At 41.8% G+C, this 15,597-nt stretch overlaps 1 protein-coding gene across 1 annotated transcript; it reads right to left on the bottom strand.

The window, feature by feature from the left end:
* Nucleotides 1-1,975: 1,975 nt before the first annotated feature.
* Nucleotides 1,976-15,250, bottom strand: zfp64 (zinc finger protein 64 homolog (mouse)). Its single transcript, XM_079574494.1, has 6 exons — nt 15,044-15,250; nt 14,766-14,915; nt 10,506-10,643; nt 8,595-8,657; nt 4,214-4,465; nt 1,976-3,337 (listed from the first exon to the last, which is right to left on the bottom strand). Exons 1-6 carry the CDS (start codon nt 15,063-15,065, stop codon nt 2,016-2,018), a joined length of 1,947 nt encoding a protein of 648 aa, XP_079430620.1. The 5' UTR covers nt 15,066-15,250; the 3' UTR covers nt 1,976-2,015.
* Between the last annotated feature and the right edge of the window lie 347 nt (nt 15,251-15,597).

The following is a 15,597-nucleotide window of genomic DNA, read 5'->3' as shown; positions in this document are numbered from 1 at the left end:
TTTGAAAAAAATGACAAAAAAGTGAGAAAAATTTGACAAAAAAGTGAGAAAAATTTGACAAAAAAGTGACAAAAATTTGACGAAAAATTTAGAAAAATTTGACAAAAAAGTGAGAAAAATTTGACAAAAAAGTGAGAAGAATTTGACAAAAAAAATGTGAATAATTTGATGAAAATGTGACAAAAAAGTGATGAAAAAAATCCATTTAGTTTTGTAGGTCTTTCAAATGAGGCGTTACACTGGCCTACAGGATTTGGGTAAAGCTGAACTGGAGAAAATGCTCTCGGTTCAGGCGGGAGTTAAGAGGTTAATCAATAGGATTTATGCACAGAAAAAGTATTTTGGGGGTGAATTTTGTCCCTCAGCGCCCCCTCACTAAAACATCTTCCCACGGCTCTGTGGTTAGATGACAGAACGAGGACCCGCACATTTTGAAGATTTTAGAACTTGAAGTATAGGATCATTTATGGTTATTTTGAGAAGATTTTACATTCTGCAAACATCACACTGTTCTCCCATGCCTCTTATATCAAGATTCAAGTCCAAACTGGTTCAAAATGGACAAAAAATCTCTCAATCCAAGCACTTTCAAACCATTCATCTTATTTAGGACAGTTTTTTCTTTCTTTTTTTCCAGTGAAGTAAAATATTTGACCTTCCAAGAACTCCTCCTGGCATAAGTCAATGTTTTTTTTAGTTTACAGGCAGGGGTGGACTGGCCATGTGTCCTGTATTCTGGAAGAGCAGAGAAGGGCCACTGGCTCTAGGGCCACCGGTCTGGCCTCTCACTTTACCCAAATCTAAAAGCCTAACCTCTTAACCCCCGCCTGAACCGAGAGGATCTTTTTCCTCACGTCATCAGATTTTTTTTCCATCATTTTTTTGTTGGGTATTCAACTCATTTTTGTAACTCATTTTTTTTGTCATTTTTTTGTCACATTTTTTGTCATTTTTTGGTCATTTATTCGTCTAATTTGTATAAAAAATGTTGTCACTTGTTTGTAATTTTTTGTCAATTTTTTGTCACTTTTTTGTCACTTTTTTGTCTTTTTTTCCATCTAATTTGTGTCATTTTTTGGTCTAATTTGTATAAAAAATGTTGTCACTTGTTTGTAATTTTTCGTCACTTTTTTGTCAAACTTTTCTCACTTTTTCGTCACATTTCCATCCTTGTTTTCGTCTCAGTTTTGTCGCTATTTCCTCACCTTTTTTCCAGAAGCTTTTGGATTGGGGTAAAGCCAAACTGGAGAAAATGTGCTCGGTTCAGGTGGGAGTTAAGGGGTTAAAAGAAAAGCATCCAAAAACAAAAACGCGCTGGAAAAGCAACAAAAAAGTGACAAAAACACAACAAAATGTGACAAAAACGTGACGACAAAGCGATGAAAAAAGCGACGAAAAAACAACAATAAAAAAAAACCTGAAAAACAAGAGACAAAAACACAACGAAAACGTGACAAAAAAGTAATGAAAAAGCAACAAAAACATGAGGCGTTACAGTGTTGCTCTCCAGTCAAGAAGCCTTTAGATTCGGGCAAAGCCGAACTGGAGAAAATGCTCTGGGTTAAGGCGGGGGGTCAGAGGTTCACATATGTATTTGTGGAAGTGTCACATTTACTCTAATTTGGGCCAGACTGACCAGAGTCCAGGGCTGGTTTTCACTCCCTGTTTACAGGTATACAAAAGCAGAAAGCAGCACAGACAATGCATGAGGAGCAGAGCTGTGCTGCCATCTACTGGTCATAACATAGAATTGCAACGCTTCAGTAAGAAAGACATTTATTTGCTCTTTTCAAGTAACGTCCAGTATCAGACAGATGTTTTTTTTCTTTCGTTTTTTCATCCTGAAAAGCAACATGATTGTTTGAGAACACAGACAAACCTGTTAATCCACACGCTGCTCCTCGATGAAGGTCGTTGTGAATCTCGGTTTCTAATGAAAACTATAGCAGTTACACATTTTCCAAAACAGTCTAGTGCAATCTGTCAACATTCAAAATCCGCTTTATCACATCCTGTCACTGATGGATGCTTCCGAGTGCGTCCGTATTGCAGTATATCGTCTGTGGGAGCTGGTGCGTGGCGTCGTCCGGCTCCGCCTGCGTCGACACGATGAGCCGCATGTTACGGATGACCACGTTTGGCCCCCCCAGGCTCAAATCGGGCACCAGCAACGCGCTCTCCTCGCAAGCTAAGGCACTCTCCTCCATCAGCTCCACCGGCGTCTGCGCTCCCAAAGCCCCCGCCATCGACCGCCCGCACGCCGCCGCCGCCGCCTCCGCATCGTCGCCCACCGTCACCACCGTCACCTCCGTGCCCCCCTCCTGTATCAGCGCTTTGAGGCTCTCCAGCTCCGAGCAGACGAAAGCCGGCGCCGCGCTGCCCGGGTCCCGCGGCGGCCCGTGCAGGAAGGCGGAGTCGTCGGGGCCGAGGTGCGTCAGGAGCACGGTCTGCGGCTCCGGCGCCGGATCCAAAGCGTCGGACGCGGGTGGTTGCGAGTTCGCCTGCCGCAGCATGGAGTTGACCACCGCGTTTTGGCTTTCCGGGCTGAGCAGCATCACGTTCGCTTTGCCCGGGCCGTCCGCGGGGGCCAGCTCCTGCGACACGATGATTTTGAGCTGCGCGTTGCCGTACGAGGGGTCGACGGCGCCGCACTGCAAACCCGGAACCAGCGCCGCCGCGTCGGACTGCGCCGGAAGCTGAAGCTGCGACGCACTGTTCTGGCTTTCGCGGTGCTGCTTCATGTGGCTCCTCAGAGAATCCTCCCTCACGAAAGACGCGGCGCAAAAACCGCAAGAAAAGGCCTTGGCGGCGTCGAGTTTGGCCCGGTACCGCGAGCTCGCCGGCTTAGAAGCTTCCCCGTTTTTACTCTTCCCCGTTTTGCTTTTCACCGCGTCGACGTCTTGCGGTTTATCCCCGTGGAACTTCTTGGCGTGGATGACCAGGTTGCTGCGCTGCTTGGAGGCGAAGTCGCAGGAGTCGCACCTGAACGGGCGCTCGTCGGAGTGGACCCTCTCGTGGACCCGCAGCGCCCCCTTGCTGGAGCAGGAGTAGCTGCACTTGGAGCAGCGCACGGCCTGGGCGGGCTGGTGGTCCCGCGCGTGCTGCCGGAGCGCCGCTTTGCTGGCGCACGTGAAGTCGCAGTCCGTGCACTGGAAGGAGTTGTCCGTGCCGTGCTTTATGTGCACGTGCGACTTGAGGTTGCCCTTCATGGCGCAGCGGTACTCGCAGAAGTCGCACTTGTACGGCTTCTCCCCGGAGTGGATCCGGAGGTGCCTCTTCAAGTCGGAGTTTATTTTGAATTTGGCGTCACACTGTTGGCACTGGAACGGAGCATCCCCTACGGCACAAAGCAAACACTTCAGGGATCTGAGGTGGACACAGACTTTTCTGGTTATGATAGAGTGGGAGGAAGGCTTTGGAATTTCTCACATTTATGCCTAAATCAGTCATAGAATGTGGGCGGATCTTCACAGGCATCCGCATCCGCACAGTAAAGTGAAGATTACTGTGCGGATTTCGAACTACTCCTGGTATTATTACACCTTACAATATAGTCCCCCCTTTTATCCGCTTAGAAAATCCACATTGTTTAATTGTGTGTGATTATACTTTGTAGTGGAACACTTCACGTAACCATATTTAAATAGGGAAAACGTGGAAGAGCTTGGTAGCTTCTATCTTGACCTGTTTTGGAGCTATAGAGGAGAGAGGGAGAGGCTAAATGCTAACGCCGTCTGCGCTGTGTTTACGTGACTGAAGATCAGACAGGTCCTAAAGAACTCGTCACAGCTCAGGTATGAAAAAAAATCTCAGTGTGGAAAAACGGTGGCCTATTCCTGTAAGAACCTCTGAGCCTTTCCGACACGCCCCCTCCACACGCTGTCTGTGGCATCAGTGGGGAGGGGGTTCTGCTGAGGAGCAGTGGTTGGTTACTCGGCTGGTGACGAAAGCTCGGAGGCGTCTCCAGGAGGTGGGGCGTTCCTAGGAGGACTCAGGCAAACCAATCCCTAAAATGGCCGCCATCAGAGTTTTTACAGATGACTCAAAAATACGTGAATGTGCCAAGGCAACACTTCAGCCATGTTTTTAATGAGGGAGTGACAGAATAACATGATGGAAAGCTTGAAAAAGTCAATTTTGCATTATACCCCCCTTTAATTGTGCGGCTCAGTATCAAACCCCGAGAACAAAGCAGGCCCGCCCTCTCTCGTACCGGTGTGAGAGCGGAGGTGCACGGTGAGCTGGCTGGAGTTGCGGCTGGCGTAGGGGCAGATCTGGCACTTGAAGGGCCGCTCGTCGAAGTGGATGCGCAGGTGCTTCTTCAGGCTGCTGCTGTCGGCCGCCGCGTACGAGCACAGCTTGCACTTGTGCGGCTTCTCCCCGGTGTGCGAGCGGCTGTGCATGTTCAGCTTGTCGCGCCGGCTGAAGCGCTTGTGGCAGAGCTCGCATTCGAACGGCTTCTCTCCTGAGCACAGGGCGGTCAGACGTTTGTTAGAAGTGCGTCGCGTAAAAGTGGACAAAGAACAAGGCCGTGGGAAGCCAGGGTGCTGAGGGCGCTGCAGCACCCCCTGGTGGATCGTCTATGCGTCACAGGCAATGTTAACCTCTTAACTCCCGCCTGAACCGAGAGGAGCTTTTTCCTCACGTCGTCAGATTTTTTTTCCATCATTTTTTTGTTGGGTGTTCAACTCATTTATGTAACTTTTTTGTCATTTTTTTGTCATTTTTATCACATTTTGGTAATTTTTTTGTCACATTTTGTCACATTTTTGTCCGTTTTTTTGTCACATTTTTGTCATTTTTTCGTCCATTTTTTGTCACATTTTTGTCATTTTTTCGTCCATTTTTTCTTCCGTTTTTTATCAATTTTTTGTCACATTTTTGTCATTTTTTTGTTGGGTATTCAACTCATTTCTGTAACTTTTTTGTCATTTTTTTGTCATTTTTATCACATTTTTGTCATTTTTTCGTCCATTTTTTCTTCCGTTTTTTATCAATTTTGTCACATTTTTGTCAAATTTTTGCCATTTTTTCGTCCATTTTTTGTCACATTTTTCGTCCATTTTTTGTCACATTTTTGTCATTTTTTCGTCCATTTTTTGTCACATTCTTGTCATTTTTTCGTCCATTTTTGTCATTTTTTCGTCCATTTTTTGTCACATTTTTGTCATTTTTTCGTCCATTTTTGTCATTTTTTCGTCCATTTTTTGTCACATTTTTGTCATTTTTTCGTCCATTTTTTGTCACATTCTTGTCATTTTTTTGTCACATTTTTGTCATTTTTTCATCAATTTTTTGTCACATTTTTGTCATTTTTTTGTTGGGTATTCAACTCATTTATGTAACTTTTTTGTCATTTTTTTGTCATTTTTATCACATTTTTGTCATTTTTTCGTCCATTTTTTCTTCCGTTTTTTATCAATTTTGTCACATTTTTGTCAAATTTTTGCCATTTTTTCGTCCATTTTTTGTCACATTTTTCGTCCATTTTTTGTCACATTTTTGTCATTTTTTCGTCCATTTTTTGTCACATTTTTGTCATTTTTTCGTCCATTTTTGTCATTTTTTCGTCCATTTTTTGTCACATTTTTGTCATTTTTTCGTCCATTTTTGTCATTTTTTCGTCACTTTTTTGTCACATTTTTGTCATTTTTTCATCAATTTTTTGTCACATTTTTGTCATTTTTTCGTCCATTTTTTCTTCCGTTTTTTATCAATTTTGTCACATTTTTGTCACTTTTTTGTCACATTTTTGTCATTTTTTCTTCCATTTTTTCTTCAGTTTATCATTTTTTTGTCACATTTTTGTCATTTTTTCATAAATTTTTCCTTCCGTTTTTTTAATCAATTTTTTATCACATTTTGTCATTTTTTGTCACATTTTTGTCTTTTTTCGTACATTTTTTATCACATTTTTGTCATTTTTTTGTCACATTTTTGTCACATTTTTGTCACATTTCCATCATTGTTTTCGTCTCAGTTTTGTCGCTATTTTCTCACCTTTTTCCCAGAAGCTTTTGGATTGGGGTAAAGCCAAACTGGAGAACATGTGCTCGGTTCAGGTGGGAGTTAAGGGGTTAAATAAATAGGAAATAAGCAAAGAAATAGCGTTTAGCCAAAATATCTTCCCACGGCCCTGACAAAGAACTAACTATTAGCCTAACGAACTAGATATTTGAACTAGAGATGCACCGATCCAGCTTTGTTGCATACTGGGGCTTTATTTAGGCATTTGCCTCTTCCCATAACATTAGTGCCAGTCCAGAGAGGAGGGAGGAGGAGAGAGGAGGAGAGAGGAGGAGAGAGGAGGAGAGAGGAGTTAAGTGTTTTATAAAACATCCGTTATCTCCGTTTCTAGAACATAATCTGTGATTCTGATTAAACCTAGCCTCTGCTCACCGTGGCTTAGATTTCTCAGGAACCGAGGCACGCAGAATCAAACTGTTTCACCAACTGAGAGCTTAGAGTCTCACCTTTCAAAGGAGCCACAGCATGTGTCCATAGCTATAACATAGAATACGCTGTGGTGCTACAAATATCAAGGAAAATGGTCTGGATTGTTGGAACTCCAAAACAGAGCGGCCTCAATGTGTTAAAAGTGTTTTTCTCTGAGTGAAACATTTTACTCTTGTCCACTGTAAGATCAATAAAGTTATATTTTATTGTCATGCTACAGATCTATCGACAAACTCTTGGATAAACATTTAACAAGGATGACAGGCCTTAGATTACATTCACATAATGAACACTCTACTCTACTCTACTCTACTCTACTCTACTCTACTCTACTCTACTCTACTCTACTCTACTCTACTCTACTCTACTCTACTCTACTCTACTCTACTCTACTCTACTCTACTCTACTCTACCAGTGTTAATTTCGTCGACTAAAATATTTAGTCTTAATTTTAGTCAAAGTGATATTTTTGTGACTAAAATTGGACTAAAACTAAATTAAAAGTTTCTCATGAGACTAAAACTGTGACTAAAATGTCCAGATATTTTAGTCGACTAAAATCAGACTAAATAAAAGTTAAAAGGAGAGACTAAAATCATCCAAACTTGTATTGAGCGTCTGAAAGAGCCTCAGATCATGTAAATTTTCTGCCAAAGCATCAGCTCTGAGCTTTGTTCATGTGGAGCAGAAACATGAAGCAGAGGAACAACATTAAATATGATTATAATCAATATTATCAATGCAAAGTCCACTAAATTCATCTTAAATTTAGTCGACTAAAACTAGACTGAACTTGAAGATATTTTTTTTGACTAAAACTAGACTAAAATCGAATTACATTTTCGTCAAAAGACTAAGACTAAATTAAAATAAAACTAACTAACACTCTACTCTACTCTACTCTACTCTACTCTACTCTACTCTACTCTACTCTACTCTACTCTACTCTACTCTACTCTACTCTACTCTACTCTACTCTACTCTACTCTACTCTACTCTACTCTACTCTACTCACACTTGGCTTCAGCAGTGGTTATTTTATTTCATTAGGCTAATTTAGGTATTTCTATCATAGTTTTTGCTAATATTAGCACACTCCCGCTAGCATTAGCATGCTATTGCGAACAGCGGAATTTTGCGCAATGATCAGAAACACATTTGTGGAGGTTTAAACTAACTCCGCGGTTGAATTCTCCAGGTTCTTAGCTTTACAATGACACAGCCCATATTCACTTAGATTTAACTGGTAAAAGTTGTGTTTTTAAGGCATTGAGAGCCAAGACTGATTATCGGTTCAGTATTGGATATTTGTAGCTGATACCTGATATTATACTGTTTTCAGTATAGACACAGACGGCATCTCTGGAATCGCCCATATATGGTCATTTTTTAAAACAGTTAAGGGTAAAACAATTTTGAAAAAATGTAAATTTTCTCTAATTATTCAAAAACTACTTTAACAAATGCTGAAATATGAACATAGTTTCTACTAAATAATGATACAAAGACATGGGGAGGAGCAAAGTGGTTCAACAGCCCATAAATACATGAATAACGGAGAATGCTAACTTGATGCTACATGTTAGCATTGGGCTAATGCTAACGGTTAGCTAGCGCTTGCCGTTTTTTCACTTCTACTGAACAATCTGCTGTGAGAAAATATCCATGTGGGCCCGATTTACACTTGACTTTATGTATGTGGGATAAATAAGTTGATATTCCACCAGAAAATGGCTAAAAAGAGAGAAAATTGTGTTTCTCTAAGGATTCTATTTTCCCCCTCGGCGAAGCCACGCCCCCTTCTATGACGAGATGCCGTCTGTGTCTATCAGCTCCGATATCCGATACCAGCATTGGATCGGTGCATCCTTAAACTTAAACTCAAAGCAAACTAGCAAAAAGGAGAGTAACATCATTCTAGAGTGGACCTGGAGAAACCCCAGTGCGCCATGGGAAGTATCCAGGAAAACAATGAAACAATGAAATGGGTGTCATATAAATACTTGCATTGACAAAAGGTAATATTACTGTTTGTAGTGGTGTGGCCCTGTGAAGAGGAGAGCTGGAGGATTCTGTCCAGCTGTGTTGGTTTAGGGGACTCGTGTTTGTAGTGACTTCAAGCAGTGAAGCAACGTACCGGTGTGAGTTTTAAGATGCCGCTCCATGTCTTTTTGGCCGTACTGCGTTTTAAAAGTGCAACCTGGAGATGAAGAAGAGACAGTTTGAGTTCACAATAACTTTTGGAGGACAGTGTCATACAGTAGTGCTGCACAATATACCGCGTCGTAATATTGAAGCCACACTATATCAATATATCGCAACATCTGACCGAGATACTTTTTTTTTTGTTAAGTGTAAAAGTTCTGTTTTATTTAATATCTTAACCACCACAGGATGACCACGTTTTCTCCAGTTTTACCTAAATCTTAAAGGAATAGGCCACCGTTTTTCCATACTGAGATATGTTCTTACCTGAGCTGTGACGAGTTCTTTAGGACCTGTCTGATCTTCTGTCACGTAAACACAGCGCAGACGGCGTTAGCATTTAGCCTCTCCCTCTCTCCTCTATAGCTCCAAAACAGGTCAAGATAGAAGCTACCAAGCTCTTCCACGTTTTCCCTATTGGCTTGTTGCACAATGTGGCTACGCTAGTTCCTCTGAGCTGAAGTTGTGGGCGCTAGTACTTCCTGTTCATATTAATTTCCATTAAGATTAGCTTAGACCCGTTCGAATCATCGTGTTTCCTAAAGATCCTGTGGTGGACAGTGAGTTCCTGGTAGACGATCACTTCCTGCAGGTTAAGAAGTTGCTGTACAGTGTAAATATTTCCGTAGAGGAGACGTCAATGTTTATAAGGATCAGTGAGTTTGTCTTGAAGCTAAAGGCTAACGTTCATTTCATGCATTATACAATTTGAAATAGTGCCTCAAATATAAACTAATCTGCATATAAATCATAATTTTTAAACTGTATGTATTTTTATTCATTTTTTTAATAGAATGTTATACTTCAACTTCAAGACAAACAATCCTTTATGATCTCAGGCGTCTCCTCTAAACTCGTTGCATCCCACATCAAGATTTGAACACACAGTAAATGATCATCTGCCAGGAACTCACTGCCCACCACGTAATCTTTCTCAGAGGTCAGAGGAACTAGCATAGCCATACCGTGCAACAAGCCAATTTAAATATGGTTACGTGAAGTGTTCCACTACAAAGTATAATTACACACAATTAAACAATGTGGATTTTCTAAGCGGATAAAAGGGGGAACTATATTGTAAGGTGTAATAATACCAGGAGTAATGTGGCATCCGCACAGTAAAGTGAAGATTACTGCGCGGATTTCGAACTACTCCTTGGTAGCTTCTATCTTGACCTGTTTTGGAGCTATAGAGGAGAGAGGGAGAGGCTAAATGCTAACGCCGTCTGCGCTGTGTTTACGTGACTGAAGATCAGACAGGTCCTAAAGAACTCGTCAAAGCTAAGGTAAGAACATATCTCAGTATGGAAAAACGGTGGCCTGTTCCTTTAATCCGCGCTCTACGTCTGTATTTGGGCCTGAGACCATAATGCCAGCGATGTCACACAACAGAATGTAAAGTTTTGGAGGTTTTAATCGTGTGTAATTATGAAACTTGGAGTGAAAAGTGATTCCTCTGGAGATTTGCCCATTCAACAAGAAGTCTGAGGGCCGCATTTGGCCCCCGGGCCTCCACACAGAAGGTGTTTTTTGTTGTTGTAACAAGTCTTCTGATTGCCTGAGGACAAAGCAAATTGCACCTTTAAAGGCAGCAGTGTTTGGAGAGCAGTTCAAAACAAGAATCTCTTTTTAGTCCAAATATGACTTTGATCATCATGCCAGGAGGCGGATACTATGACAGGTAGTGCCTTCATGATCATCTATAATAAGCTGTCTAAGCATTTTAACACTCTGCAATGTGCAGTTCAGTCGCAGTTCTAACGACGGATCAACAGGAGGTTTGGTTTCCCACAAAGCCACCGGACAAAGAGGAAGGTGTGAAGGTCATAAAAGAAACGCCGACCTGAGAAGCAGCAGCTGTGTCTCTTTGAAGTCAGAGCGGCTTTTAATTTTTTCGAAGGCGTTTTCTGAGCTTTGTTTATGGACTTCTTGGCACCTCTCATGACGAAGGTTTCCTCAAAAACAAACTCCGTGTTGGGATCTGCAAATAAAGACGAGACGGACACTTTTCAATCACAGACAAATTGCACTTCAACAGAGACAGAGTTATTAAATACTATTACTAACGTTCATTAAATACTTCTACTGAAATCAGATTAGCCACTTTGGAAGCCATGTGCACATATGATTTTACATTACGTTATCAAAACACTACAAGGGAATAGGTTTTAGGCCAAACATATGATTTTTTTATGTATTTAATCACCCTACAATGACTCTAGAGACCATTGTCTAATGACGGTTTCATGTATCTATTATAGAAAACGCTATCTCAATGGCCGCCGCCTGGGCGCCGCCATGTTTATTTCCCATACCGACTTTGAAGCTAAGCAGGGACGGGCCTGGTTAGGACTGGGATGGGAGACCGTTTGGGAACACCAGGAAGCCGCGGTGCTGCGGTGCTGCTGTCCGAGGACAACCCACCGTCACAAAACGCGAGTGCACGAGATCTGACTGCCGTGCGTGTGCGCGCCTTCAACCAGGGCGCTGTGTGTGTGCGCGCGCGTTTGTGTGTGTGCGCGTGTGAGCGTCCGTGCGTGGATGTGTGCGCGCGTGCATCCAAACAGGGCTGTGTGTGCGTGCGTGCGTGCGTGCGTGTGTGTGTGTGTGTGTGTGTGCGTGCGCAGGCGTGTATGTGTGTGCGCGCGCGCATCCAAACAGGGCGCTGTGTGCCATCGTCACTCACCCTAAACTGCAGCTGTAGACGCTCCGCACAGGTACAGGTACATCCTCCAAAACACATCTGCGTGTCTTTGTTTAAGTCTCTCCTGCCCAAAACCTGCTCCAACACGAGCCTCTAATCAAACGCGCTGCTCCGACTGATTTCTCCTCCGTGTGAGTGAAAGCGAAAATGAAACTACAACTTAACGAGCGCATGGCCTGCACTGCGTAGTTTTTTTCCTTTTTTTTTACTTTGCTGCTGGACCATTTGTTTTCTATTTTGCTTTCACGTATTGTGAGCCCAGAGGTACATTTTATTCTAAAGCAGCTTTGAAAGCATTGCCAATTTTATTGTAAGGTTATAAATACTGTCTATCAACGATCATTAGACTATTTCAGTTCAAAACCTACTCATTATTTTTTTGATTGTGCACTACCGTGATGCACCAAGCCACGGGTCCTGCACCGTGACCCAAACCGTTAGAGCTGAACCCCTAATATTTATCCATAATTATTCCACTGTCTCTTGAATTCTATTCCCTGAGTTTAGCATATAACATAGCATATTGTCGTTGTAGTTAATAAGAAAGGAGCACGGGTGCATCAAACTCTCCAATTGCTGTTTGTTTGAAATTATTTTTTGCCTTCATTATTTTAAACATTTGTCGTGGCCATAGTTCTTGGAATGGGTTGGGAACCACTGTTCTACAGCTGAACTGTGTGACGGGTTGGACATTTCTTTGTAATCACTCATAATCTCAGAATATCAAATGTGGAGACTAGCGAGGCCCGGCCGAAGGCCGGGTCTCAGCTAGTTACTGTATATTGTGAAGATTAGCCTGGATTTTGTATTTCATCATATCGGTTACACTACAAAACGATCATTTTTATCAGCAAAATGTGAATAGAGTTTAAGAATCGTGATGTCATATCGCTAACCAGATGGGATTTGTAGCAATTCTAAACTAATGGAGGTTTTAAAGAGGGGGTATTCTGCTTTCTTCAGTCCCATAGCACCAGTCTATATCACACTACAATGATGAGCAAACCTTCTGTTGGTCTGTAAATGCAGTAAATTAGAATAACTGCCTTGTATAAAATGTCTCTCTCAAAATGGCTGTAGTGAATGTCTTGAAATAGGCCTCTGTCTCTTTAAGAACCTCTGAGCCTTTAGACACGCCCCCTCCACACGCTGTCTGTGGCATCAGTGGGGAGGGGGTTCTGCTGAGGAGCAGTGGTTGGTTACTCGGCTGGTGACCAAAGCTCGGAGGCGTCTCCAGGAGGTGGGGGCGTTCCTAGGAGGACTCAGGCAAACCTATCCCTAAAATGGCCATCAGAGTTTTTACAGATTACTCAGAAATACTTGAATGTGCCAAGGCAACACTTCAGGCATGTTTTTAATGAGGGAGTGACAGAATAACATGATGGAAAGCTTGAAAAAGTCCATTTTGCATAATACCCCCCCTTTAAAAGTTAAAATACTGGAGTTATTGTTCACACTAAAGCACTTGGACACTGCTGTGTGTTATATGTATTCACCAGTAGTGACTCACCAGCTAACTGAGATGTTCCACAGCTGGTTTTTTTTACTGTTTTTATAATGTTAGTCTCTGTAAATGCATACCAGCTCCCGCAAATATGGCAAATATCTCCACGGTAACAATACATTTTCCCGAACTCTATCGCCGATTACAGCAGCTGCTCCCATGTGGAGGGTCAGAACGTGGGTAAAAGAAAACATTTTCAGTGGGTCACAAGCCTTTCCCAGAGACGTTTGTCAACGTAAAAAGTAGGAAAACCTGAATCTGTTGAGAAACTGGTTCTGAGTTGTTTGATCGCGATTCCATCTTTATAGAGTTCGGGAATGTGCACAGTTACCATGGAGATCCGCCATCTTTGCAGCTGTTAGCATACATTTCCATAGACTAACATTAGCTAAAAACAGTATAAAAAGTGGAGAGAAAACCAGTGGAACGACTCTGTTAGCTGCTGAGTTACTGCTGGTAAAAACATCTAACACACTGTGGTGTCCAAGTGTTTTAATGTGAACAATAACTCCAGTATTTTAACTTTTAAAATCTCCATTAGTTTACAATGGCTGCTAATCCCATAATGCTTAGCGATATGACGTCACATTCCCGAACTCTATTGTTTTATTTAATACTTTATCCTATTTTTACCCAAATCCATTTTTACCCGAATTGATGGTAACTTATTTGTTGTATTCAACACTTTTTCATTTTTTTTGTCATATTTTTTGTGTTTTTTGCCATTTTTTGTTGTGTTGTTGATGCTTTTCTGGCACATTTGTTTTCGCTCTTTTGTTGTTTCTTTGTTTTCATGTTTTCATAGTTTTCTTTGTAGCGTTTTTGTCACTTTTTTGTGGCCTTTTGTTGCTTCCTCATCACCTTTTCGTCACGTTTATGTCAAAATTGTCGTCTCTATTTTGACACTTAGTTCAAGAAGCTTTTAGATTTGGGTCAGTGTTAATTTTGACAAATGGTGAATGGTAAATGGTCTCAACTTATACAGCGCTTTTCCACCTACATTAGGCACTCAAAGCGCTTTACAGCAAGGATCCACTCACCCATTCATACTGTCATTCATACGCAGACACTGGGGGCAATGTGGGTGAAGTGTCTTGCCCAAGGACACAACGACAATGTGCACCTTCAGGAGGTGGGATTCGAACCCCCGACCTTCCGATCATGAGACGACCCGCTCTACCAGCTGTGCCACTGTCGCCCCCAACATATTTTATTTTACAACATATTTTATTTTAGTTTTAGTCTTTTGACTAAAATGTGATTTAATTTTAGTCAAGATTTAGTCAAAAAAAACGTTTACATTTTAGTCTAGTTTTAGTCGACTAAAATGAAGACTAATTTAGTCGACTTATATTTTTTAATATTCATTATAATCATTTTTAATCAAGGTCCTCGACTTCATGTTTCTGCTCCACATGAACAAAGCACAAACCTGATCATTTGGCCGAGAATTTACATGATCTGAGGCTCTTTCAGACGCTCAATAGAAGTTTGGATGATTTTAGTCTCTCCTTTTCATTTTTATTTAGTCTGATTTTAGTCGACTCAAATATCTGGACATTTTAGTCATAGTTTTAGTCTCACGAGAAACTTTTTATTCAGTTTTAGTCCAATTTTAGTCACAAAAATATCACTTTGACTAAAATTAAGACTAAATATTTTAGTCGACGAAATTAACACTGATTTGGGTGAAGCCGAACTGGAGAAAATGCGCTTGGTTAATTAACAATGAGGATACAGTACGTAACATTACAAACAACACATTCATTTCTTATTCGTGTCACCACCAGAGAACACCAAAAGGCTGGTTACTTTTACAAAACACTGGCCACAACCCCTGCCACCATCTGAGGCGGTCTCTGTGAATAAAACAGCAGCAGCAGATGTTTTCTGACCTGTCAGGGCGGCTGTGGAGGGAGAGGCCACCGTGTCCGAGGACAGAAAACCACATCCATTTTGTTTATGATCTCGAAACACTTCCAGGTGATTGAACTGTTGTTTACAGAAGCCACAGATGTGAATATCAGGGCTAACCTCCAGCACCACTGGAAACACAGACACACGGGATAAAATATGCGATCATAATAACGTGTAATGGATATACAAACACGGCAATTATTACAAGATAACCGGGGGAAGTCAGTAAGTATAGTTATGACAGTGTGCACCTTACCTTCAGTGCTGTATGTAGCCATGCCTAGCTTACTTTGCTATGCCTCTAACTCATTTCCTACATTATTCACAAGTCTGACGGGAAACAGCTCCGTCCACACGCTAAAACGAAAAGCTATTCTTTGAAATTTCGAATATCTTTATCGTTAAACTTGCATAATTAAGATATAAAAGGAGCTGAGGAACAATTGACAACAAATGCTTCAAACCAGACAGATTTTCACGACAGTTAGCACACGGTTTGCGGCAGGAGAGCACACGGTTTGCGGCAGCGGTAGTGCTCGCGTGTGGCTTTCGACGGCAACGGGAAAGTTTAGATAAACACAATTGAAACGGCAAATATATTGAGTATTTTTCCACGCATTGGTCGAAATGTTTGTCGTGTTTGCGGTAAACTCAGAAAAGTGACGCTGTAGTGGCTTAAAAATGTTAAAACTACAATAACAAACTCCATTGGGATCAGTAATAAGCTAAGTGTATTACGGTACGCAAACGCCACATACGTTGGAAGAAATCTATGAAGAAAACACGGTTGCGGTTCTGTTCCCCTGAAAG

Source organism: Gobius niger, assembly GCF_951799975.1.
Source record: "Gobius niger genome assembly, chromosome: 17".
NCBI lineage: Eukaryota > Metazoa > Chordata > Actinopteri > Gobiiformes > Gobiidae > Gobius > Gobius niger.
Note: the sequence above shows the minus strand (reverse complement) of the source record. Positions and strands in the feature narration are given on the sequence as shown.